This window comes from Mus musculus, chromosome X, assembly GCF_000001635.26.
Source record: "Mus musculus strain C57BL/6J chromosome X, GRCm38.p6 C57BL/6J".
Lineage (NCBI taxonomy): Eukaryota > Metazoa > Chordata > Mammalia > Rodentia > Muridae > Mus > Mus musculus.
Genome location: NC_000086.7, coordinates 130,060,336 through 130,084,893, shown reverse-complemented (window position 1 = coordinate 130,084,893; position 24,558 = coordinate 130,060,336). Strand labels below are relative to the sequence as shown.

At 36.2% G+C, this 24,558-nt stretch overlaps 1 protein-coding gene across 3 annotated transcripts in view; it reads right to left on the bottom strand.

Moving 5' to 3' along the window:
- The window catches only part of Diaph2 (diaphanous related formin 2), a 716,167-nt gene that overhangs the window by 380,941 nt on the left and 310,668 nt on the right, over window positions 1-24,558 (bottom strand). For all 3 annotated transcript variants that reach the window (XM_006528581.4, XM_006528582.4, NM_172493.2), the window contains one exon: window positions 10,971-11,072. In XM_006528581.4, coding sequence (XP_006528644.1) covers window positions 10,971-11,072 — 102 coding nt within the window. The remainder of the gene's footprint in view (window positions 1-10,970; window positions 11,073-24,558) is intronic.

Genomic DNA, 24,558 nt, shown 5'->3' with positions numbered 1-24,558 from the left:
TGAAGTGAATTTGGTTGGTGTTTTTTTATGTACCAATACTGCATTTTTTTTACTAACAAAGACACTATTAGCTACTGCTTATTAAGATTCTCAATGTCAGACTAAAATTCAAATTATTATAATCGCTCATGCAACACTGCATATTGACAGTTTTTACCCACATTTTTTTGTTTGTTTTTTGTTTTTTGAGACAGGCTTTCTCTGTAGCCCTGGCTATCCTGGAACTCACTTTGTAGACCAAACTAGTGTTGAACTCAGAAATCTGCCTGCCTCTGCCTCCCCAGTGCTGGGATTAAAGGCGTGCACCACCACGCCTGGCTTTACCCACATTTTAACATGTCCTTTATTGAACATGCTGCCATTCAGACTGATCCTATAACTCTCTCTCTCTCTTTCTCTCTCTCTCTCTCTCTATCTATCTACCTATGTGTGTATGTTCTATACATATATATTATACTTGATTATTTTATTTATATACTACTTTAATTCCCTAACTGATTGATCTAAAGCCTCAACCTTTTACCCTCTAAATCTTCACATTGGTAATAAAATGATACATTTATGACCAGGGAGTAATATGATACTACAATCGTATTTACCAAAATTTTGAAATAGAGTTGAATTTAATTATTATATGAATAGATACTTTAGAAGACAAAATCGCTGCGAAGGCAAGTATAAGAAATGGAATGGAGAAAAGAGCCAATTATTTACCTAGTACAATTATAAGCACATAGTAAAGGGCCTTGCATATGTTAAATAATTGAATATTTGCTAACATATACTAATATTCCTTACATGAATAATAAATCCCAGATATTTTTTCAGGAAAGACAGATTGTATATTGAATGAAATTAAGAGTAGATGCTAGTTTATTGTTCCCAAATAATGACATTAGTTATGATGCCAACCATCAAATAAAAATGAATTGCATTTGTATAATAGCAATTATTAGATAGTAATCTGTCATTAGTCAGTCTGACTTCAGAAGAAATTGATAACCGCAGCAGAGCCTTAGGTACCATTAATTTAGCAAAATTTTCTTCATTCACTCACCACATACACCAGTTTAATATATGGCAGATGATGATAGATGATTAAAAATTTCTGAATATATTCATTTGCACAAACTGGGAACCACTAGTACATTAAGAAGATGCATAGAAGATAAAATCTAAGGATGGTGGTGCTGGCCTAAAATTACAGTAGATGGCAGGTTGAAACACAAGTTCAAAGTCACCCTCAGCTACAACGCAAGTTAATGTCCAGCCTAAGCTACATGAGACTTTTTTGTTTTAAATTTAATTTAATTTTATTAGATTTTTATTTACATATCAAATATTCAAATGCTATCCTCTTTCCTAGTCTCCCTCCAAAAACCTCCTCCCCTTATCCCCTTCACCCTCCCCCTGCTCACCAATCCACCCACTTCCACTTCCTGGCCCTGGCATTCCCCTATACTGGCCATCCTCTGCGGCCTGGCTACATGAGATTTTATAAGGAAAAAACACAAAGAAGACACAGATGGTTTGGCGAAGGCTACAAGATCTTACAAAACACTATTTGACAGTAGGTGGTTAATTCCAACAATAATACTCAGAACAAATATAAAGTTTTTTAAGCTTAGAATTTAAGAGAAATCTTTTTTTAATTCCAAGAAAAAGCAAAAATAAAATATCTATACTATCCATAGACATTACATTAGTTGACAAGGAAGATACAGATCTTTTTTTTTGGGGGGGGGGGTGTTCAAGACAGGGTTTCTCTGTAGCCCTGGCTGTCCTGGAACTCACTTTGTAGACCAGGCTGGCCTTGAACTCAGAAACCCGCCTGCCTCTGCCTCCCAAGTGCTGGGATTAAAGGCATGCGCCACCACGCCTGGCTGAAGATACAGATTTTTAAGTTTTGCAGTAGTGAACCCAATCTCTAGTTTTGTCGATTTATAGCTATGTGACTGTAGTGGTTATTCCTGGTTGTCAACTTTACTATATCTGGAATGAACTACAATCCAGAATTGGAAGGCTCACCCGTGACCCTAATCTGGAGGCTAGGAGATAGAAGTTTCTGACCTGGATCTTGGTATGGAGATCTTGAGGCATAGTAGCTATGGATTCCAGAAGATTAATACAGAGAGATCTCTGAGTTCAAGGTCATCTGGCATTAAAGGTGTGCTGGCACACACCTTTAATCTGTGCTACACCTTCTGCTAGAGACTATATAAGGACATGGGAAGACGGAAGGCTCTCTCTCCTTTGTCTGCTTGCAGTGTGGGACTGAACAACTGCTAGATCCTTTGACTTCATTCACAGCTGCTACAGACCATTGTTGGGAGTTGGACTGCAGACTGTAAGTCATCAATAAATTCCTTTACCATATAGAGACTATCCATAAGTTCTGTAACTCTAGAGAACCCTAACTAATACAGTGACCAACGTAAAGTTAGCTAGTGTTTATGAGCAAAACACATTCATTAAATTATTTTTGCATGTTCCATAGGACATCAATGGGATATTGTATGGAACATGTCTGTGGTGTCAAGTGATACCATTTAAGCACAGGGAAATAGTCACCGCTGTTAGCTTCATCTTCTTTATTAATCCTTAGAAACCCCTAGCAAGAAGGACACAGGATCTTAATGTGTCTGCCAAATATGAGATAAAGTCTTTTTGGATCCACAATTAAGTAATGTGTGTCTGTGGTAGTTAATGAAGAATGTGGCTCATTATCCACTGGCTAGACTGAAAATATCATGCTCCTGTTTTCGTACACAATATACATAATGTATATTTCTTACCGCATTAAAGAAAATCAAGAGACTGTAGAGAAAGTGACTTCATTTGAGGATATCTCTATCCATCAATTACTCTCTCCAGAACACATCAACACGGATTGTTTCAATCTTAAGTGTGAATTTTAACAGTTGGATCAGTAGGTATTGATGGGCAAAAGCTGATTTGCCATCAGAGGGTTTGGTTTTTTAAAGGAGTAACATGGATAGCCATGGTTACGAATAATAAGGAGCTACATCCCCAGCCACATATACAACTATTAAAAGGATCATGTCTCATAGAGGTGCTTGAGTGTTCAGACGCTGCTGAATGTATGCTTTCTTTGCTGTGGAGGTCCCTCGCAGCGTTTTAGTTGACTGGCATCCTATATTTTATAATTCACTTCTTGAAGTGATGTGGGATGCTGACCAGGGTGTTGTATTATGTAGGGGATTTATTTGTGTTACAAGTTACTTGTCTATCAAATCACATCAAGTGACTCTCATTTTTCAGCTTATGTGCACTATATTAAAAAAATGCATCGACAGCTTTAGTGAGAGAACTACAAGTAGGTTATTTCCCCAAAGAGCTATGTACAGTTTCATTGATGTAATTTGAATTGTATATACTTCATAACTATAAACCTGGTGAATATAGATCTAATAGCAAAATACCACGAGAATGCAAAGAAAAAGATAAGAAGCAGCAGTGCTAAGAATGATGCATGAATGACGTAACCTTTAGGGTTATTTACTTCACCTTTGATTAATGTCTATCATATTTGAGCCAAACAGAAACTTTAGTCCTTTGAAATTAACAGAATCTGTTCTGTTATTATCCAGTTATTATATGGAGAGAGAAATTCATTATTAACAGGTATTATTCACTGAATTTACAAAAGGTTTATTCTTATTTTACTATAAACAGGAGGGATTCAGGGACATTAAAGGATGGATTTCTCTTCGATTCACAGTTAAATTCAGAGGCAAAATTCTGTCTGGAGTTACAGAGATGAAGCAGAAACATTTGGGATGCTCTGTTAAAAGGACAATTTTCTTATTTTGTAACACACAATCATTTCTTCAAGGGCAGGAATGCTTTTCTTTATTGCTTTACCCCGTGCACTAAATCCAGTACGTAGAGAAAGTAATCAATACAAGAATTCCTGCTATAGGTAGACAAAGGGAAATGTTTTCACATTAGCTGTCATGAGAGATAAGGGCCATGGTTAATCTGTGAATTGAAGCTTTAAAAAATAGAGTGGGGAAAACTGACTCTACATCAGAAAAATAATGATGTGGTGATAGAGAATATTTCCCCAAAGATAGTGATATGTGGAAATTATGCATTGAGAAACATCTACTCGCCTTTGGTATGGAACAGAACACAATAACAATGTCTGCCCCCAAAGACACTGTAAACTCGGAGGATTCACACTGAGAAGTTGAATAGGAATTTCAAAATATTCTTGTCAAAACACCTATTTGAGGCCACAAATGACTATTAAAACTACTGTGAAGCTGTGCTATTTTATCAGGAAATTAGACACATAAGGGAATAAATAAGATGGTGAAATTTTGATATTTTAAAATGTAATGGAAAGTAATCATTCACAAAACTGATTGACAAGCACTGAACTACCAGGAATATTAAATTTTCAGGTGGTTTGATTTTTGCCTAGTTTTATTATAAAAGGTGATCGCAACAAACAATCTTATCATGAGAATAGATTAATATGAGAAATTAGTGAAATGACCATTAATATAAATATAGGGATTTGTGAATGACTCAGTGAATTTTCTCTCAATTAATCAAAAATTAAGATGCCCTTTCCTCAGATAAAATTATTCACATCTACAAGTGAAAGCTGGCATTCATATGTGCAGACAAATGAAACCAGAAACAGTTGAGCGTTGCTTGCTAAAACACTGAACACACAGATTTCCAGCAAAATGAAGAAAAATGTGATTTTTTTCTAATGAATATGCAAACGCAGAAAATGATGTAATACTTACAAAACCTACAATTTTCCTTCTAAACTACTTGCTTTTGATATAATAAAGAGGGGGATGGAAGCTTTTTACCAGTCTCCTTTTCACCTGGTTAAGCTTTCTTTATTAGGGTCTGTAAGCTCTTTTTTCAGTCTTTAAAACAATTAAAGCAAAAGTTGCTTATAGTTGCAGTTCTAATTCTTCTTTTTCCTTCATTTATTTGTGCAGAAGAAGTAAGAAAAAAATAGCATTGTTCTGTCAGTAATATCACATAATCTGTTCTGTTCATTAATGATTTACAACTACGAAGCTATCAAAACATCTTTTTCCCTCTAGATTATAGCTTGAGAATGTTTTTAATTGAAAAATATGGGTAATTTTGAAGTCAGAAAAACAAAAGTACTGATTACTAAGAGAACTAATTATTGCCTTCTTTCCTCCGAAGACATGCTAGTTTAATAGATATACACAGTATGGGCCTCCGTCCCCAGTGCAAGACAAGTGGGAATTTCCATAGCTCTGAGGTTTGAGAGCAGCTGAGCTGCAAACACACTCGGAAGCATCTAAAAGCTCCAGCTGGGGGTTCTGACTGTCAGAGCTTTCAAAGATCTGTACTGTTCTTCCAGTAAAGGTACAGCACATAATTACAATGTGTGTACCAAATTCAATTCCGTAGGAGGTAGGTTGAAGGACAAGTCAGTGGGAAGCAATGCAGCCAATCCATTCCTTTAAAGATGAAGATTATTGATCACAGAAGGTATAGGAAGGAGCATGTCCCTCTAGCTGGGAGGTCTGCCTCCACAGAGGGAAGGTCTCCTGCTTGATTTTGTTTGTTTCAGTTTAATCCCTTCCTTTTTTTTTTTCCTCCCAGTTGATTACAAGTGATTATATGCAAGCCCAAGGTTGTGACAGTTCAGAAAAACAAAAGGTTAGAGAAGCTCACAACACAGGGTCTGACTCAGGTAAGTTTTATTTTATATCCGTGAAAACATATCTACCGTTTTGTGGATTTCATTGTTTCTTATAGGTAGTAATATTTTAATCAATATCAAAGAACTAATCTCATGTATGACACTCATCTTTCCCTAGTTGATGAGACTCCATTTTATCTAGGGGGTTATATATTAATGGGAATTCTATAGTGTACTGGACAAGTGGTACTGAAATAAAGCAATAATGAATTTGTCACTGGGTGAAAAAAGGAAGACAAAAAAATTCCATTAAAATGTTTAAATCTGTCAATGTTAGAAACTGGCATGTGAACTGAGAGTAAGACAGGAGAGGAAAGAATCCACTGTAATTTGTATCTGGGCAAACATATTCAGCAATAATTTGGTAGGTACAAATCATGAGAGATATCAATATGTCTCATCTACTTGTATAACTTATAACCTAGAGAACATATTTAACTAATATTTAACTAGTAACCTCAAAATAACTTATTAACTTATTACTTAAATTATCACTTTCTAGAAAGGAATATTTTATTGGTTATTTTCTTTATTTACAATTCAACCCTTTCCCGGTTTCCCCTCTGTAAATCCCCTATCCTATTCTCCCTCCCCCCTCTGCTTCTATAAAGGTCCTCCTTCACCCTCCCACCTACTTACACCTCCCTGCCCTGGAATTCCCCAATACAGGGACAATGAGCCTTCCAAGGACCAAGGACATCTCCTCCCACTGATACCCAGCAAGGCCACCTTCTGCTACATATGTGGCTGTAGCCATGGATCACTCCAGGTGTACTCTTTGGTTGGTGGTTTAGTCTCTGGGAGGTCTGGTTGGTTGATGTTTTCCTTCCTATGGGTTGCCAATCCCCTTCAGTTCCTTCAGTCCTTTCTCTAACTCCTCCATTGGGGTCCCCATGGCTATGCTAAGATTTCAAGAATGAGTTTCAAAACTATTGGTAAAGACTGGGAACTAGAGATGATATGATTCTGAGAAGAAAAAAATAAGTTCACACCCCCAACAAATGAAATTCAGTATGTATGCGCACAGTGAGCTCAGTGCACCACAAAGGTTAATAGCTAAAGCTAAGAAAGGTTGGCAGCATGAAGACAAAATGGGCCTGAGAGGCTAAAATCAGTTAATACTTTGGTGATGGCTAGGAACATGTCTCGGGTGGTTAATTGTTTTCTATATGAACACAAGTACCTTAGTTAAGTTCCTAGTACCCATGAAAAGACACAGATTCATATATCCATAACCCCAGCAAAGAGGAGAGCAGAGAAAGTCACTGAGAAGGCCAGTATGTGGGAAATCTGGGCTCATTCATGAACAACAACAGCATTAATCCGAGAACAACACTGAGCAGGTACATATGTGGTTACCTAAGAGGTCAGCACAGGAGGCTAACTGAAGCCCATAAATGAAGAGACAATTCTGGGTGATACAAATCCAAAACAGCTTCGGAGGCAGAAGAGACACAGGAGGTCCAGAAGTGCTTTTGTCATGTCACGGACAAGAAAGAGTTCATGGGAAGGGAAAAGAACGGGAAGACAGGCAGAAGAAGAAATGTGAGAAATGAAAGAAAGGAGGAAAATGTGGTGCTTGAACCTTATTTTCTGAAGTCAAGGAAACACTGAAGGGTTTTGGTATTGGAATTATAAATAGGAGTTTTTGATAAGAATATCCTATGCAATATTGGCAATGGGTGAAGAAAGCTGAGGCCATGGGTTTTTATCAAGTTGAGGATTCTCCTATTAATGCTTTCTTCACATTAGGCAGCTGATATAAATCAAAGTCTAAATAGGATGATAGTATATTCTCACAGAGCTAATTTAATTGGATAATATTTTAGTGCATGTTTTACTTTTCTGTCCTTTTAAAGTCTCTTACTCACACTTTTGTATGAAATATTCCTCATAATTCAAAAATATTTACTGCCTATTTTACAGAGACTTACATAAATTTAAAAGGCTAAGGTTATTAGTAATTACTATTAATTAATTATTAGGGTTATTAGTATAAATTAAGAAGAGTGTGCCTAAAGTTTATTTGGTAAGTCTCAATTGATTTTCTCTAGCAATTTACATAGTGTGAACTGCCTAGGAATAATGTAGATTCTCTCTGATCCCACCACATCTAATATACAGCAAAATACAGTGAGAGTAAAGGGGGAGACTAGGACAGTTCATGTACACACACAGACTTAAATATTTATGATAATGGGCATAAACAAGAAATCTCTTCCATTTTCTATTTTTGCCTTTAGTCCTGAAGGTATATTGCTTTTTATGCCCCCTCCACCCAATTTCATTTCCTCAGTGAGGTACCAAGGATATTCTCCTGAAGGACTTGCTTGACAAACTAATACATCTTCTTAGATAAACTGCACTGAGGGAAAAATGGTTTCTGAGAAACTGTGTAGCGTACCTACTGTAAAACTCATAACCAGGAGGATGCAGCTGAAATCTCAGATAGTGTATAGCCCTGCTTCAATTATAAGATGGATTTGAGCAGCTTAGGTTTCAAGTGTGGACTTGGGGCTACAAATTTTATTCTTTAGCACTCTGGTAAAGTGCGACTAGTTAATAAATAATACAGAGCCAATTCAGTTGACTAATAGATCTGATTTAAAAATGAGAGAAATATGCTCCCTAGGACCATGATATGTCCTATTTGATCCCAAATATGCTTGCCTGATTTCTTTTCCAAAGATTTGACAAATCTTTCTACCTCAAGGTAGGCAATAGCATGTCCTAGAATAAAAGAACTGTAAATATGAAAAAAAAAACCATTTACTGTATTTGCTAAAAAGTACATACTCAGTCCCATCTAATTGAGGGATATATGAACAAAAGTTTAAAACTGCAAAGTAGGAACTCAGGTTAATGCTAATTATTTTGGAATATTACACAAAAGTTTGGATGAAACTTTCTAGATACTCTTAGAAAAACAGGTCCAATGGTAGTTGGAAAAAAATACCCCTTTGCTTACAAATAGAAAAATATCAGGAAGGCAAAATTAACAAGAAACTATAAAATAATTGCTCACTCATAAAGCAAAAAAATCTGCCCCGAACACCTGAAGAATAATAATAAAAATCTTTTAGCTGTTGGAAATTAGGCTGAATGGAAGAGTGCTCATCTAGAAAGGGCAATGCTGTGGATTCAGCCCCCATCTCTGGAAAGAATAGTTTTATTTAAAAAAGAAAACCCTTAAACTTTATGCCCTTTATACTACCTTTGTGGCTAATTATTTGAATAAGAAGTTTGTGATATTTTAAGATATATGACTACATCCTATATAAATAGTCATTATTTTTTGGCACTTCATATGATGGGGATAAGAAAAATGATTAAAGTACCTGAGGTATCTATATGTTATTTGTCCTGAAGAAATAGCACATTGCAAACTCTCAATTAATTAAGGACACTCAAGAACATTTGAAAATTCTTGTGCTTCTTTTTACACAATATAGTAAAAACAGTTTCTATTAGATATAGATAGAGATAGAGATAGAGATAGATAGATATAGATATTATTCTTTTATTTCAAAGTTTTGAGGGAGCTAAATTCTAACCTTCCAATCTTAGGGGAAGAAAATTAGTCAGTGCAATATAGCATACCAGTTTGCATGCATTAATATATTAAATTAATTAAATATCAGCACTGTTAAAGAGACTATCCCATGATGTTTTGGCATATTTTATAAATGTCAAAAGTAACCTAGTTACTTTTAATGCTATAGGTAAAGATTGTTTTTTATTTCTTAATATATGCAATGAAGTTGATTCAAATGACTTTAGAGGAAGAGTATAAACTTTTACAAATACCAGTAGAATTGAGGCTTGCACTAAATCTTTGCCTAAAATAGCCCAAAACATGTTGTACAAAATTTCTTATTATACATCAAATTAAATCTAACTTCACTGCATGGTGAGCAGTGTCCATAATACTTTTAGGCCACATTTACTTATTACAGTCACCGTCACTGGCTGATATATGATTTATAGAGGAAATATTCCATTTCAAGTTTAATGTGTATTTGTAAAACACAATATCTCTGACCTTTATTGTTCATATAAGAGATGTTGGTGATGGAAGCTATGACTCTTACAGGTACCCATGCCCCACCACATGAACACTCTGGATTTTCTTGTCTTTTCCTTTTTTCCTTTTCCTTTTTCTTTTTCTTTTTCTTTCTCTTTCTCTTTTTCTCTTCCTTTTTCTTTTTCTTTTCTTTTCTTTTCTCTTTTTTTTTGGGGGGGGGGAGGAAGAAGAGGTTTATTGGGCTTACACTTCCATATCACTTTGTATGACATCAAAGGAAGACAGGACAGGAACTCAAAGAGAGCAGGAACCTGGAGGTAGAAGCTGATACAGAGGCTATGGGGGGATGCTGCTTACTGGCTTGCTTCTCACAGATTGCCTAGTCTGCTTTCTTATAAAACCCAGGACCTCCAGGACAGGCATAGTACCACCCACAATGGCTGGGCCCTCCCTCAGCAATCACTAATTAAGAAAATGCCCTACAGCCAGATCTGACGGAATTTCTTTTTTTTTTTCCTTTTTTAATATTTTTTCATTATTTATCTATTATATGTAAGTACACTGTAGCTGTCTTCAGATGCACCAGAAGAGGGCATCAGATCTCATTACGGGTGGTTGTGAGCCACCATGTGGTTGCTGGAATTTGAACTTCTGACCTTCGGAAGAGCAGTCGGGTGCTCTTACCAACTGAGCCATCTCACCAGCCCCCTTTTTAAATATTTTTTATTAGGTATTTTCCTCATTTACATTTCCAATGCTATCCCAAAAGTCCCCCATACCCTCCCCCCCCCCCGACTCCCCTACCCACCCACTCCCACTTTTTGGCCCTGGCGTTATTCTGTACTGGGGCATATAAAGTTTGCATGACCAATGGGTCTCTCTTTCCAGTGATGGCTGACTAGGCCATCTTTTGATACATATGCAGCTAGAGACAAGAGCTCCGGGGTACTGATTAATTCATATTGTTGTTCTACCTATAGGGTTGCAGTTCCCTTTAGCTCCTTGGGTAATTTCTCTAGCTCCTCCATTGGGGGCCCTGTGATCCATCCAATAGCTGACTGTGAGCATCCAGTTCTGTGTTTGCTAGGCCCCGGCATAGTCTCACAAGAGACAGCTAGTTTAATTATAATGTTTTAAAGCAAAAGACATCTACTAATATATTTCTTTTCTTCATGAGATGTAAACTCATAGGACTTTGGAATCATCAATACATACCACAACACCAAACTGCTCAGGCTCACAGAGATCATCATATTCACTCTTAAGCTGGGCTAGTTCTCGGAGTGCGTTCTGGTCAGGAAGATATTTTACAAGATTCTAAAAAGAAAAATATAAAACATCAGTGGTTGACCAGTAAAATTGTTAAGCATTCATGGATAACTCAAATAATCATATTTGTAAATCAATCTTTTTAATTAAAAATGTATAAAGTAGGTCTGAAAGGAAGGGGTGTCAATATATTAGAGACCCATATATTCCTTTATAGCTATATATCCCCAAATCAGATAATCTAGAATGAAAAAAGCTAATTTCTACACGAAAGAAAAAAACAGACTTAAAAAGAAATGAAAAACCTGTATATGCTGATAAATGAAAGATATTAAGTCACAAATCAGAAAGTTCAAATAAAGAAAAAGCAAGGACCTTATGGATTCAAAGAGGAATTGTCTCAACTAATTAAACAAAACAAAATAATTATTTCACAAATAGTTTAAAATAAAGAGGAAGGAGTATTTGCTAACTTGATAACAACACTAATAAAACCAGCTAAAGAAAGGAAAACCATCAATAACATTAAAGACTGGTGAGAACTTTATTTACAATGTACGTTCTGATTCGAACATTCAATACTATCTTCTATGTCAGTGATTAAACATGCATGATTGAATCATTTTTAATACTGGCTTTGCAAATGTTTTTGGTATTGTTATTGTATGTAAATTACTTCTAGATCACTCATAATTACACATTTTCAGGTTTGTTTTGTTAAAATTCTTTTATTAGACAACTTAATTAATTCATAAAGTTAGTTTCATTAGTCCTGTAGCTAATACTCAGTTATTATTATTTTCTATGTGATTTACTTTGCTATTATTCCTTTATTATTATATGATCAGGCTATTTTTTAAATAACTAGGATAGGTCATAGATCAGTGTACAGAAAAATCCTAATAAAATGTAAGAGACTAAAGTCATCAAAACTAGTTCTAGATAACAGTAGAAAGCTCCTCTGCAGAAATGATGTATGAACAAGTTCTTAAAAAATGGGTCACAAATTCAGGAAAACGGGTAAGTAAAGGAGAAAATCGAGCCTGAGAACTATGGATTCATATACTGTACACCAGATCTTGCCTCACACTATTTTCAAAAGAAAGAAAAACGGAGAAAAAGCAATAGAAAAAAATATTTTAAACAAACCAATGATTAAACCTGAAGGTCATAGACATGAATATAAACACTTAGGAACTTCATCAATTTATATATTCTAACCTCATAGTAATCTTCATTGAGCCACATTACAGTACACAGTAAACTAGTTAAAAACTAGTTAAGTCTTAATGTAGTAAGAGAAGAGAAATGATTTCTCACATACAAGTGGCTTTACAAGCACCTGACGTTTCAAAAGCAACCATTGGAGTCAGAGAAAAATCAAATAATTTATCAATATATAATAACCTGAGAAATACAATTAAAATTGTGTATCTAGGAAAAAATTTCTCATCAGCAATGAAAATTAATACAAAAAAGGTCAAACTTATGTTTTGTCTTTAGATCATATGACCTCATATGAAGCAAAATACACACACACACACACGAACACACACTTCTCAGAGATAATAAATGATGTAAAATTCAATTTAGTTTCGATTCCATTTACAACAGGTTCAAAATGGTATTCACAAAACCATTATTTCATATTTACCACAATATTTTCTATAAAAAAATTGAAAATAAAACATGCTGATATTTTAGTTAGGGTTTCTATTGCTGTGATGAAACACAATGACCAAAAGCAAGTTGGGGAGGGATTTATTTGGTTGCTACTTCCACATCATCATTCATCATCAAAGGAAGTCGGGCTAGGAAGTCAAACAGGGCTAGAACTTTGAGTCAGGTCTGATGTAGATGCCACAGGTTGGTGCTGTTAAACTGGCTTGCTCAGCATGCTTTCTTATAGAACCCACGACCAACGGCCTGGAAATATTATCATCAGAAATTACCAACATGTGGTAGCTCATTCTAACATAAGCTTCCACCACGGTTTTTTTTTTTTTTTCCTGTTAAAATTAACGCTTTCAAAGCTATCCAATGCTGTTTCTGCCTGATTTAAATTCAGCCACCTTGTTAATCTTTTATTTGTTTAATAAAGGATCTCTTTGAATTTGATTTGTGTTGGAAAATTGGTGTTTGAGAATGTACTGTGCCTAATCCAGGTTCCAGAGGGTAGCACCCCACAGATTGGGGGTCCCTTAAGTGTGGAATCACACCACTGCCTTTCCAGGACATTTGGTTTTCAAATGACAAATTGTGGGCTCTGCTAGCTGCTATCTCAGGTTAAGCCACTTCCCCAGCCAGTCTCCTTGTAATCAATTGTAATGTTCAGTTTCTCACAATGTTGCTTTATACCGATACCTTCCTCAATCTTTGGATAGTCCTAGGTCTGTACACGAATGAACTGAAAGCAGCGTTGTATACATATGTTCAAAGAATTGTTATCCATTTTCTAGAAGATGGAAAATGTCATCTGTATATGAGCAATAGGCCAACAAAATGTAGTATATGTTCAGAACCAAGCTTTGATGCTTAGTACAATAGGGACAACATTACTTGAAACGTTTTACTTGTGAAAGACGGCAAAGGGAGAAATATTGTAGTATGTGATTCATAGTATATATCTAGAAGAAGCCAATTTCAGAGTGATAAAAAGCACAAGTGATGATCCTGGACAATGAGAACCTGGGGGATTACTGGCTACAGAGATTCTCTTTAAGATGAAGGAAGTCCTGAAAATAGATGTGATGTGTTCAGAACAGTGGAATGTGTTTATCATTCGATTATTAATAACAATAGGTTAAGTCAATAAAGTTTTTTTTTCTTTAAAGATGTTATTTACTTTTTCACAATTAAAAAAAAATACGCAGAGGCCTGGTATGGTAGGTTTAGACTATAATTTCAGGACCAAGGAGGCTGAAACAAGTATATAATATATGTTAGGTGTCCTGGAAAACAAAGGAAGACATTGCTTCATATGTACAGAAAAACAAAACAAAACTAGGAAAGAAGTAAGTCAGTGTCAAATAGAAACCAGGGAAACCAAATACACTATATGACAATGACTGAATTTTCCCCCATTCACCTTTTCTTTCCTCCCAATCAATTCTGTCTCTCTACTAATGCTTTCATATACAATAGATGCCATTGTATTAAGGCACAAGTATTAAAATACCATGCTATTTAAAATACTATATAATTCTGTATCCATTCTGCTGTTGAGAGACATCTCTGCTCTTTCCACCTTCTGACTGTTATAAATAAGGCTGTGGAGCATGTGTTCTTATTAGAAGTTGGAACTTCTTCTAGGTATATGGCCAGACGAGGTAGTGCTGAAGCTTCCTGTAGTATTATGTCCAATTTTCTAAGGAACCTCCAGACTGACTTCCAGAGTGGTTGTACAAGCTTGCAATTCCACCAGCAATGGAGGAGTTTTTCTCTTTCTCCACATCCTAGCCAGCATCAGCTGTCACCTGAATTTTTGATCTTAGCCATTTAGACTTGTGTCAGGTGGAATCTCAGGATTGTTTTGATTTGCATTTCCCTAATGATTAAAGATATTGAACATTTCTTCAGGTGCTTCTCAGCCATTCCATATTCCTTATTTGAGAATTCTTTGTTTAGCTCTGTACCCCATTTTTTAATGGGGTTGTTTGAATTTCTTCATTCCAGCTTCTTGAGCTCTTTGTATATATTGGTACAGAAAATGTGGTACATTTACACAATGGAGTACTACTCAGCTATTAAAAACAATGAATTTATGAAATTATTGGGCAAATGGATGTATCTGGAGGATATCATGCTTAGTGAGGTACCCCAATCAAAAAAGAAGTCCTTAGATATGCTTAGATATGTCATTATCACTGATAAGTGGATATTTGCCCAGAAACATAGAACACCCAAGATACAATTTGCAAAACAAAAGAAAATCAAGAAGAGGGAAGACCAACTGGAGCATACTTCATTCCTCCTTAGAATAGGGAACAAAATACCCATGAAAGGAGTTACAGAGACAAAGTTTGGATCTGAGACGAAAAGATTGACCATCCAGAGACTGCTCCACCTGGGAATCAATCCCATAGTCAGCCACCAAACCCAGAAATTATTGAGTTTTGCTGAAGGGACCCTGGTATAGCTGTCTCTGGTGATTCTATGTCAGTGCCTGGCAAATACAGAAGTGGATGCTCACAGTCATCTATAAGATAGAACACAGGATATGTGCCCAGGAGAGGTATTGCATGCTCCACTATGTTCATAGGAGCCTTATTTATAATAGCCAGAAGCTGGAAAGAACCCAGATGTCCCTCAACAGAGGAATGGATACAAAAAATGTGGTACATTTACACAATGGAGTACTACTCAGCTATTAAAAAGAATGAATTTATGAAATCCCTAGGCAAATGGATGGACCTGGAGGGCATCATCCTGAGTGAGGTAACCCAATCACAAAAGAACTCACATGATATGTACTCACTGATAAGTGGATATTAGCCCAAAAACTTAGAATACCCAAGATATAAAATACAATTTTCAAAACACATGAAACTCAAGAAGAACGAAGACCAAAGTGTGGACACTTTGCCCCTTCTTAGAATTGGGAAGAAAACAGCCATGGAAGGAGTTATAGAGACAAAGTTTGGATCTGAGACGAAAGGATGGACCATCTAGAGACTGCCGTACCCGGGGATGCATCCCATAATCATCCTCCAAAAGCTGACACCATTACATACACTAGCAAGACTTTGCTGAAAGGACACAGATATAGCTGTCTCTTGTGAGTCTATGCCATGCTGGGGCCTGGCAAACACAGAAGTGGATGCTCACAGTCAGCTATTGGATAGAACATAGAGCCCCCAATGGAGGAGCTAGAGAAAGTACCCAAGGAGCTAAAGGGGTCTACAATCCTATAGGTTGAACAACAATATGAACTAACCAGTACTCCCAGAGCTCGTTTCTCTAGCTGTATATGTATCAGAAAATGGCCTAGTCGGCCATCATTGGAAAGAGAGGCCCATTAGTCTTGCAAACTTTATATGCCTCAGTACAGGGGAATGCCAGGGCCAAGAAGTAGGAGTGGGTGGGTAGGGGCGTGGGGTGGGGGAGGGTATGGTGGACTTTTGAGATAGCATTGGAAATGTAAATGAAGAAAATACCTAATTTTTTAAAAAAGATGGAAAAAAGGGCCCCCAATGGAGAAGCTAGAGAAAGCACCAAAGGAGCTAAAGGGGTCTGCAGCCCTATATGTGGAACAACAATATGAACTAACCAGTACCCCCAGAGCTCGTGTCTCTAACTGTATATGTAGCAGAAGATGGCCTAGTCAGCCATCACTGGGAAGAGAGGCCCCTTGGTATTGCAAACTTTATATGTCCCAGTTCAGTGGAATGCCAGGGCCAAGAAATGGGAGTGGGTGGGTAGTGGAGCAGGGTGCGGGGAGGGTATAGGGAACTTTCAGGATAGCATTTGAAATGTATATAAAGCAAATATCTAATAAAAATACTATACTATTTAAAATATGTATATAATCATATATAATATGAAAATAAAATGAAATCAAATACATATATTTCCATTCACTAATATAATTGTCCTATACGAAGAAAAATAATCACTAAGGTATTATTTCAATTGTTTTAAAAAATATTTTTAGCAGTAAAAGGACAAACACCTGTGCATGCCTGTGCATGCCAGGCAAACACTTTGTATATATGTATCTATGTGTTGTTTGCCTATATGTATATAATGTATAAGAAGTTCAGATATCAGATCCCAATGTGCTGGAGTTATAAACAAGTGTGGTCTATATATTGTGAATATTAGTAACTAATCCTGTAAAAGAGCTCTCTTAAGCACTGAGATGTGACATCTCTCCAGTCCAGTAGCTAGGATCTTATATCTTGAAGGTTTGAAAATTAGTAATTTTAAAAATGTGTCTATTGGTATACTGATAAGGAAAACAGCCAGGTGTGGTGGCACACGCCTTTAATTCCAGCACTCAGGAGGCAGAGGTGGATTTCTAAGTTCGAGGCCAGCCTGGTCTACAAAGTGAGCTCCATGACAGCCTGGGCTATACAGAGAAACCCCGTCTCAAGAAAGCAGAAAAAGAAAAAAAAAAAAGAAAGAAAGAAAAGAAAAACCCAAAAAAAGGAAAAACAAAGATCCACTTGGGTAACATGAGTAATTTTCACTATGGGCAATCAAATTAAAAGGGATAACAACATTAATAAATTATCAAATAATGTAATTAAGCACATTTAAAACTTTAAATTTCAACTTATTTAAACTATGAATATGATTATAAAAAATATCAAGTCTAAAATAGAATTTCAGATGTCAAAATTATACTATTTTATTTTATGTTTCACTATAATCTATTAATTCATATGAAAACAGGCTCCATAGAGATGATTCATCTTTCCTTTCTATGAAAAACTACATGAAATATTTAAGCATTCAATGGGTTTGGTATATATTCTAACTTAAGGTATCATTTGATAAGAAGAGTTTAACATGTACATAACTAGTAATATTTTGTAGGTTCTGTATGTGAATAATGATGAAAACAAGATACCACAATATGAAACACACACGGATTGCTTCAATGAGTCAACAACTAGGAAAATCCATGCTGCAAGCAATCATCAGAGGAAATGCCTAAAGGCAATTATACAAACATTGTCAACCTGTAGCCAAAAACCCCATAAAATTCTGACAGGAAGAGGAAGAAGGATCAGCAGAGTCAGTATGAAAAGAATGGGCTGATCCTGAGAATCAGGTTGACACTGTATGATAGACTACTGAGCTTCCTCCTGAGACCCAAGGATCCCCAAAGAAGCAACAAGCAGACTGAGACCAGAAAACCTCTAAAGAATGATTTAGGGTGCAACACATTTGTCTCTTCAATGTATCTCAAGCCCAGGCTAATTACTCCAAACATGTTCATGCCCATGAAACTGGTAGAAAGGAGAGATATGTCTCATGTCCTGGTTTTGATTCCAACCCTTAAATGTCCCACCTCCAAGAAAATGATGAAAGGAAAAGCCCATGCTTCCATTATTTTCCATTAAAAAAAACATATATTCTTGACATCAAATGCTTCTGTATACCATGTGGTAATCTTTCTGTCGTATACCATGTGGTAATCTTTCTGTCGCTCTACAGTTACTCCTAGAATCATTTTATATAGGAAATGGGGAAAAATCATCCTGAGCTGCTACATGGTAATGGCAAAATTCATTTGGCGAGTGGGAAAGTTGTTTGCAGAGGTGCTTAGAAACATTCAACTTAGAAGCTTCTGCAAACAAAGAAACAAACAAACAAAGCCCTACCAGAGTTACCAGGAACAATTACCCACTATATAGACACGTAATCAAACAGATCAAATTGGTATTATAAAATTCATATTACCAAGGTCTCTTCCCAAGAAAAAAATAGCTCTTGAATTTAGTGTTTGATTCATATTGCAACTACTTCTGATCTGTGAATAAATTGCAAAGATTGCTTAATAGTTCATATACACACCATATGTTCCAGGGGCAGAAAGCTAGATATAGTAGAAAAAAAAAAAAGAAACAAACAAAAGATGAACCTTTCAATGTAATAGATTCTAAAAAATGATTGGATGATAGGCAAATGGTCTGTAAGTTTTACAGCATGATGAATTCCTCTTCTCCCTCCTGTGCTGCTGCTCAATAGCATGCTCCCTCACCCCCAACAACTATTTCAAAATGTGTGCTTTAAAGATCAGATCAGTGTGAGGATGAAAATCCTAGAAAATGTCAGTGAGTTGAAGTTTACTTTAAAAAAAAAAAAGGTAGAAGAACACCAACAAAGGAGAAAGCAGTAAATATGCCACCAAATGATGAGATTTTTTTTCTCATCTTTTATGCATCATAAATTCACTTTCTGATAACTGTCAGTGTTATTTGAAGGAATTTCTCCTAACAGAACACAGGTTTCTAACTACTTTTTACATTTATGCAATTACTCTATAATGCTTCCAAAATTTTATTTCTTTTAAATGTTAATTGCACATGTAAAGGTTACTTAAGTAAAGGTATTGAACCATACTGCCCTTTCCTTCTTGACAAAATATAACCTTCCTTTCTTTCTTTCTTTCTTTCTTTCTTTCTTTCTTTCTTTCTTTCTTTCTTTCTTTCTTTCTGTCTTATATCTTATTAAGTCATTTTAGTAGTACAGAACTGAACCAAGTTCTGAGGGATTAAGTCTATCATTAACTACATAACTGGATGAGGCCCAGTATTTTCTTTAAAAATGTATTATTGCAGTAATTTCAAGCCATATACAGGAGGATAAATACAAGGCTAGTAAAATTTTATTAATTTCTACTGATAAGTATACACAATGAAGAAATGGATGTTTTTCTCAAGCACTTGGCTATGTCTGTGCTATTTTAACACAATTTTCTATAATTGCTTGAACAGAAAATTTAATTTCTTGATTAGTCCTCCTTATTAGGGCATGTTTTTCCACACTTTTGTATAGCATGAAGCTTAAAAAGTTGTTGTGTGCATATGTTCTAGGTAGTTTAATGTAAACTGGACACAGAGTAATGTGACCTGAGAAGAGGAAGCCTCAATTAAGAAAATGCTTCCATTAGATCAGATTATAAGTAAGTCTGTAAAGCATTTTTTTTTTCCTGGTTTCTACATGCTACGCTTATTTATTTATTTATTTATTTGTTTGTTTATTTATATTTAGATATTTTCTTTGTATACATTTCAAATGCTATCCTGAAAGTTCCCTATACCCTCCCTCCGCCCTGCTCCCCTACCCACCCACCCCTGCTTCAAGGCCCTGGAATTTCCCTTGTACTGGGGCGTATAAAGTTTGCAATACCAAGGGGCCTCTCTTCCCAGTGATGGACGACTAGGCCATCTTCTGCTACATATGCCATTAGAGATATGAGCTCTGGGGGTATTGGTTAGTTCATATTGTTGTTCCGCCTATAGGGTTGCAGATCCCTTCAGCTCCTTGGGTACTTTCTCTAGCTCGTTCATTGGGGGCCCTATGTTCTATCTTATAGATATGAGTGTGAGCATCCACTTCTGTATTTGCCAGGTACTGGCATAGCCTCATACGAGACAGCTATAAAAGGGTCCCTTGGGATCCAGTCCATTGTGAATGGGGTGGTCCTGGTTTCTTTAAGAAAGCAGGATGAGCAAACAATGTGGAGCAAGCCAGTAATCAGCACCCCTCTATTACTTCTTTTTCAGCTGCTGCTTATAAGTGTCTATCCTGTCTGAGTTCCAGTCCTGACATCCTTTGATAATGAACATAAATATGGGACTCGAGAGATGGATCAGAGGTTAAGAGCACTGACTGCTTTTCTGAGGTCCTCAGTTCAATTCCCAACAAAAATATGGTGGCTCACAACCATGTGTAATAGAAGTTGATTCCCTCTTCTGGTGTGTCTGAAGACAGCTACTGTGTACTCATATAAAGAACTAAGAAGTTGCAGACAAAATGCACAAATCTCTCTGCAAAACCTTCTAATATATTATATAACTGTAAGCCAAATAAATCCTTTCTTCCCCAACTTGCTCTTTGGTCATGGTGTTTCATGAAGCAATAGAAAACCAAACTATGACATCATATTTAAAGCTTTAAAATTGTATTTGTTTGGTCTTGTTCTTTTTTTTTGTTGTTTTCCATTTTTTATTAGGTATTTAACTCATTTACATTTCCAATGCTATACCAAAAGTCCCCCATATCCACCCACCCCCACTCCCCTGCCCACCCACTCCCCCTTTTTGGCCCTGGTATTCCCCTGTACTGGGGCATATAAAGTTTGCAAGTCCAATGGGCCTCTCTTTCCAGTGATGGCCGACTAGGCCATCTTTTGATATATATGCAGCTAGAGTCAAGAGCTCCGGGGTACTGGTTAGCTCATAATGTTGTTCCACCTATAGGGTTGCAGATCCCTTTAGCTCCTTGGCTACTTTCTCTAGCTCCTCCATTGGGAGCCCTATGATCCATCCATTAGCTGACTGTGAGCATCCACTTCTGTGTTTGCTGGGCCCCGGCATAGTCTCACAAGAGACAGCTACATCTGCGTCCTTTCAATAAAATCTTGCTAGTGTATGCAATGGTGTCAGCGTTTGGATGCTGATTATGGGGTGGATCCCTGGCTATGGCAGTCTCTACATGGTCCATCCTTTCATCTCAGCTCCAAACTCCGTCTCTGTAACTCCTTCCATGGGTGTTTTGTTCCCAAATCTAAGGAGGGGCATAGTGTCCACACTTCAGTCTTCATTCTCCTTGAGTTTCATAAAGTTAAATAAAAACACATTTTTTTTTAGGGGTTGAAGAGCTTGAGAACTTAATCTATGCTTATGGTTCGCACCCAATATGGGTTAGGCATAATGGATAATTAATGCTGCTTCAAATGTGGTAGACAAAAAACAGTTTATGAGGGGTTAGCAATGATTTTTAAGGAGATTGGCAAAATAGCAGCTACAGCAACTGGGTGGTTTCTATCCTTGTTTCCAGAGAGTGTTTTTTTTGGTTGTATTTCTTTCTTTTTTTTTTTTTTTTTTTTTTGGTTTTTCGAGACAGGGTTAATCTGTATAGCCCTGGCTGTGCTGGAACTCACTTTGTAGACCAGGCTGGCCTCGAACTCAGAAATCCACCTGCCTCTGCCTCCCGAGTGCTGGTTGTGCTTCATGGTATATTCTTTTTTTTTAATGAGATAATTTCTTCATTTACATTTCTCTAGCTCCTTCATTGGGGGCCCTGTGATCCATCCAATAGATGACTGTGAGCATTCACTTTTGTATTGGCCAGGCACTGGCATAGCCTCACAAGAGACAGCTATATCAGTGTCCTGTCAGCAAAATCTTTCTGGCATATGCAATAGTGTGTGGGTTTGGTGGTTGTATATGGGATGGATCATGGGTGGGATAGTCTGGGGATGGTCCTTCCTTCTGTCTCATCTCCAAACTTTGTCTAACCCCTTACATGGGTTTTTTGTTCCCTATTCTAAGGAGGGAAGAAGTATCCACACTTTGGTCTTCCTTCTTCTTGAGTTTCATGTGTTTTGCAAATTATATGTTGGGTAGTCTAAGGTTCTGAGCTAATATCCACTTATCAGTGAGTGTACATCATGTGTGTTCTTTAGTGATTGGGTTACCTCACTCAGGATAATGCCCTCGAGATAAATCCATTTTTCAAAGAATTTCATAAATTCATTGTTTTTAATAGCTGAGTAGTACTCCATTGTGTAAATGTACTATATTATCTGTATCCATTCCTCTGTTGAGGGACATCTGGGTTCTTTCCAGCTTCTGGCTATTATAAATAAGGCAGCTATGAACATAGTGGAGCATGTATGTGTCCTTATTACAAGTTGGAACATCTTCTGAGTAAATGCCCAGGAGACGTATTGCTGGATCTTCTGGTATTACTATGTCCAATTTTCTGAGGAACCGCCAGACTGATTTCCAGAGTGGTTGTACAAGCTTGCAATCCCACCTGCAATGGAGGAGTGTTCCTCTTTCTCCACATCTTAGCCAGCATCTGCTCTCAGCTGAGATTTTTTATTTTGTTTTGTTTTTGTTTGTTTGTTTTTTGGTGGGTGGCTTTTTTGGTTTTGTTTGTTTGTTTGTTTGTTTTTGTTTGTTTTTTTGAGACAGGGTTTCTCTGCAGCCCTGGCTGTCCTGGAACTTGATCTTAGCCATTCTGACTGGTATGAGAAAACACAATTTTCATTTAAACAGTACCAAACCTGGTATTGCCCTTACTTTTTTGCTTTATACATGTATTTCCCAGTAATACTGCTTACCTCTATGCGATGGTCACATTAGCTATTAGGTACTATGGTACTATTAGATGACAAGTCTAAATAGGCCATTGTATGCACCAACTGTTGAGCCAGGCAGAAGGCAGTGACACAACACACTCCCTGGACAGAGCTCAGAAGTGTAGAACCTCCACCAGTGTAGAAGGTTGTTAGCTGTAAGACTTGATTATATATTCTAGTTTATGTTCCTCACATTTCAAAAGAATATACCCATTTTCAGTTTGTTTTTACTCTAAACAACAACTATGAAAGCATTTCAAAACAAATAAACACAAAAAACTATTTCAAGTCTAATCTTGTCATGGTTGTTGTTTCAGAAATCATTAATACATATTTGTATACTGTTCTAAAATATCTGACATATATTCTCATGGAGAAATCCACAGCTTTTAAAAGAATAAGGAAAAAAATCACATGATCATAAACAGGTCATGCTTTGTGCCATTTATTTACATGATAAGGGCGAACTCATCAAACAGATATTTAGGTTTTGCCAAAAAAGTCCAGTTTTGTATTCTTTGAAATATTCCTATTTCTACCTCAAAGCAATATTCAAATTGTCTATGAAAATAATGCATAAAAATGTATTTGGCCAGGAGCACTGATTTTCTAACAGATACAAAAACAATAACAGTCTTCTCTGCAATCTTCAAAATAGGATTTTCTTTTCAACTAGCGATTTGTGCTCGTATTTATAAATATTTATATAGCTAACTCTTACCCTACACTACAAAAAATGCAAAACAATACTGATAGATGGCATGTACAGATGATTTGAAAATATATGCCAATGCAAATTCCCAAAATAAAATGACTTAATGTTAAATACACAACATAGTATAAAAATATGGTTTTTTTTAAGGCATGACTGGTATTATGTTGGTTAAGCAGTTTCCTTTTTCGTTAACCTAACATTTCCTCCAAATGTTGTCCAGTTACAGTTTGTCCCTACAATGTGATAACTTGCCCCATCTGCATTAAGTTACCAAACTCCTGAGTGTCTGTCCTTTTCATTGTAACTGACAGAGTACCACTTGTTAAAAAAACAACAACAACAAAATCGTTGGCTTAAAACCACAAAAGAGAAATCCATGTTTGGGATGTATAGCAAATGACTGGAAGTTCCCCCAGAATTATTTAAGAAAATTCATGTGTTCTCTGGAACTCTTACTGTTCCTGTACAAAGAGAATGAGCAATTTTAACATTACATCTATCCTGTTCAGTATCTATTCTATATTACCTCTATTATTCTTCATAAATTTAGAACAGCAAATAACTTCTGCAGGCCAAACTATAATTTCTCAACAACCAACATTTTCTTCTTTTTGAGTAGTTATGCTTTCTTTAAAAAGTTAACATACGTATCAAACTTATTATAACAATTACCATAGAAGCAGTAAACTGAATTAACTGACTGATACTAAAGGTACTATATAAAATAAACATAAAAAAGGCAAAGATATTGGTACATTCTGAATAGGCAGTAATGGCATAGTAGAAAAAGCAGATAAAAATAAATTTGAAAAAATATAACTATGAACAGCATTCTAGCATACAAAGTTAGAAGCAGTTTAAGAAGAAAGAAATTTATACTTTGGTTATCCAATTCTAAATGGTCAACCCTGAAAATATATATAGAAGCATCACAGAGTAAGCAGGTTGTATTTAGAAAGATATACGCAAAAATATATAAAATACATAAAAAGACA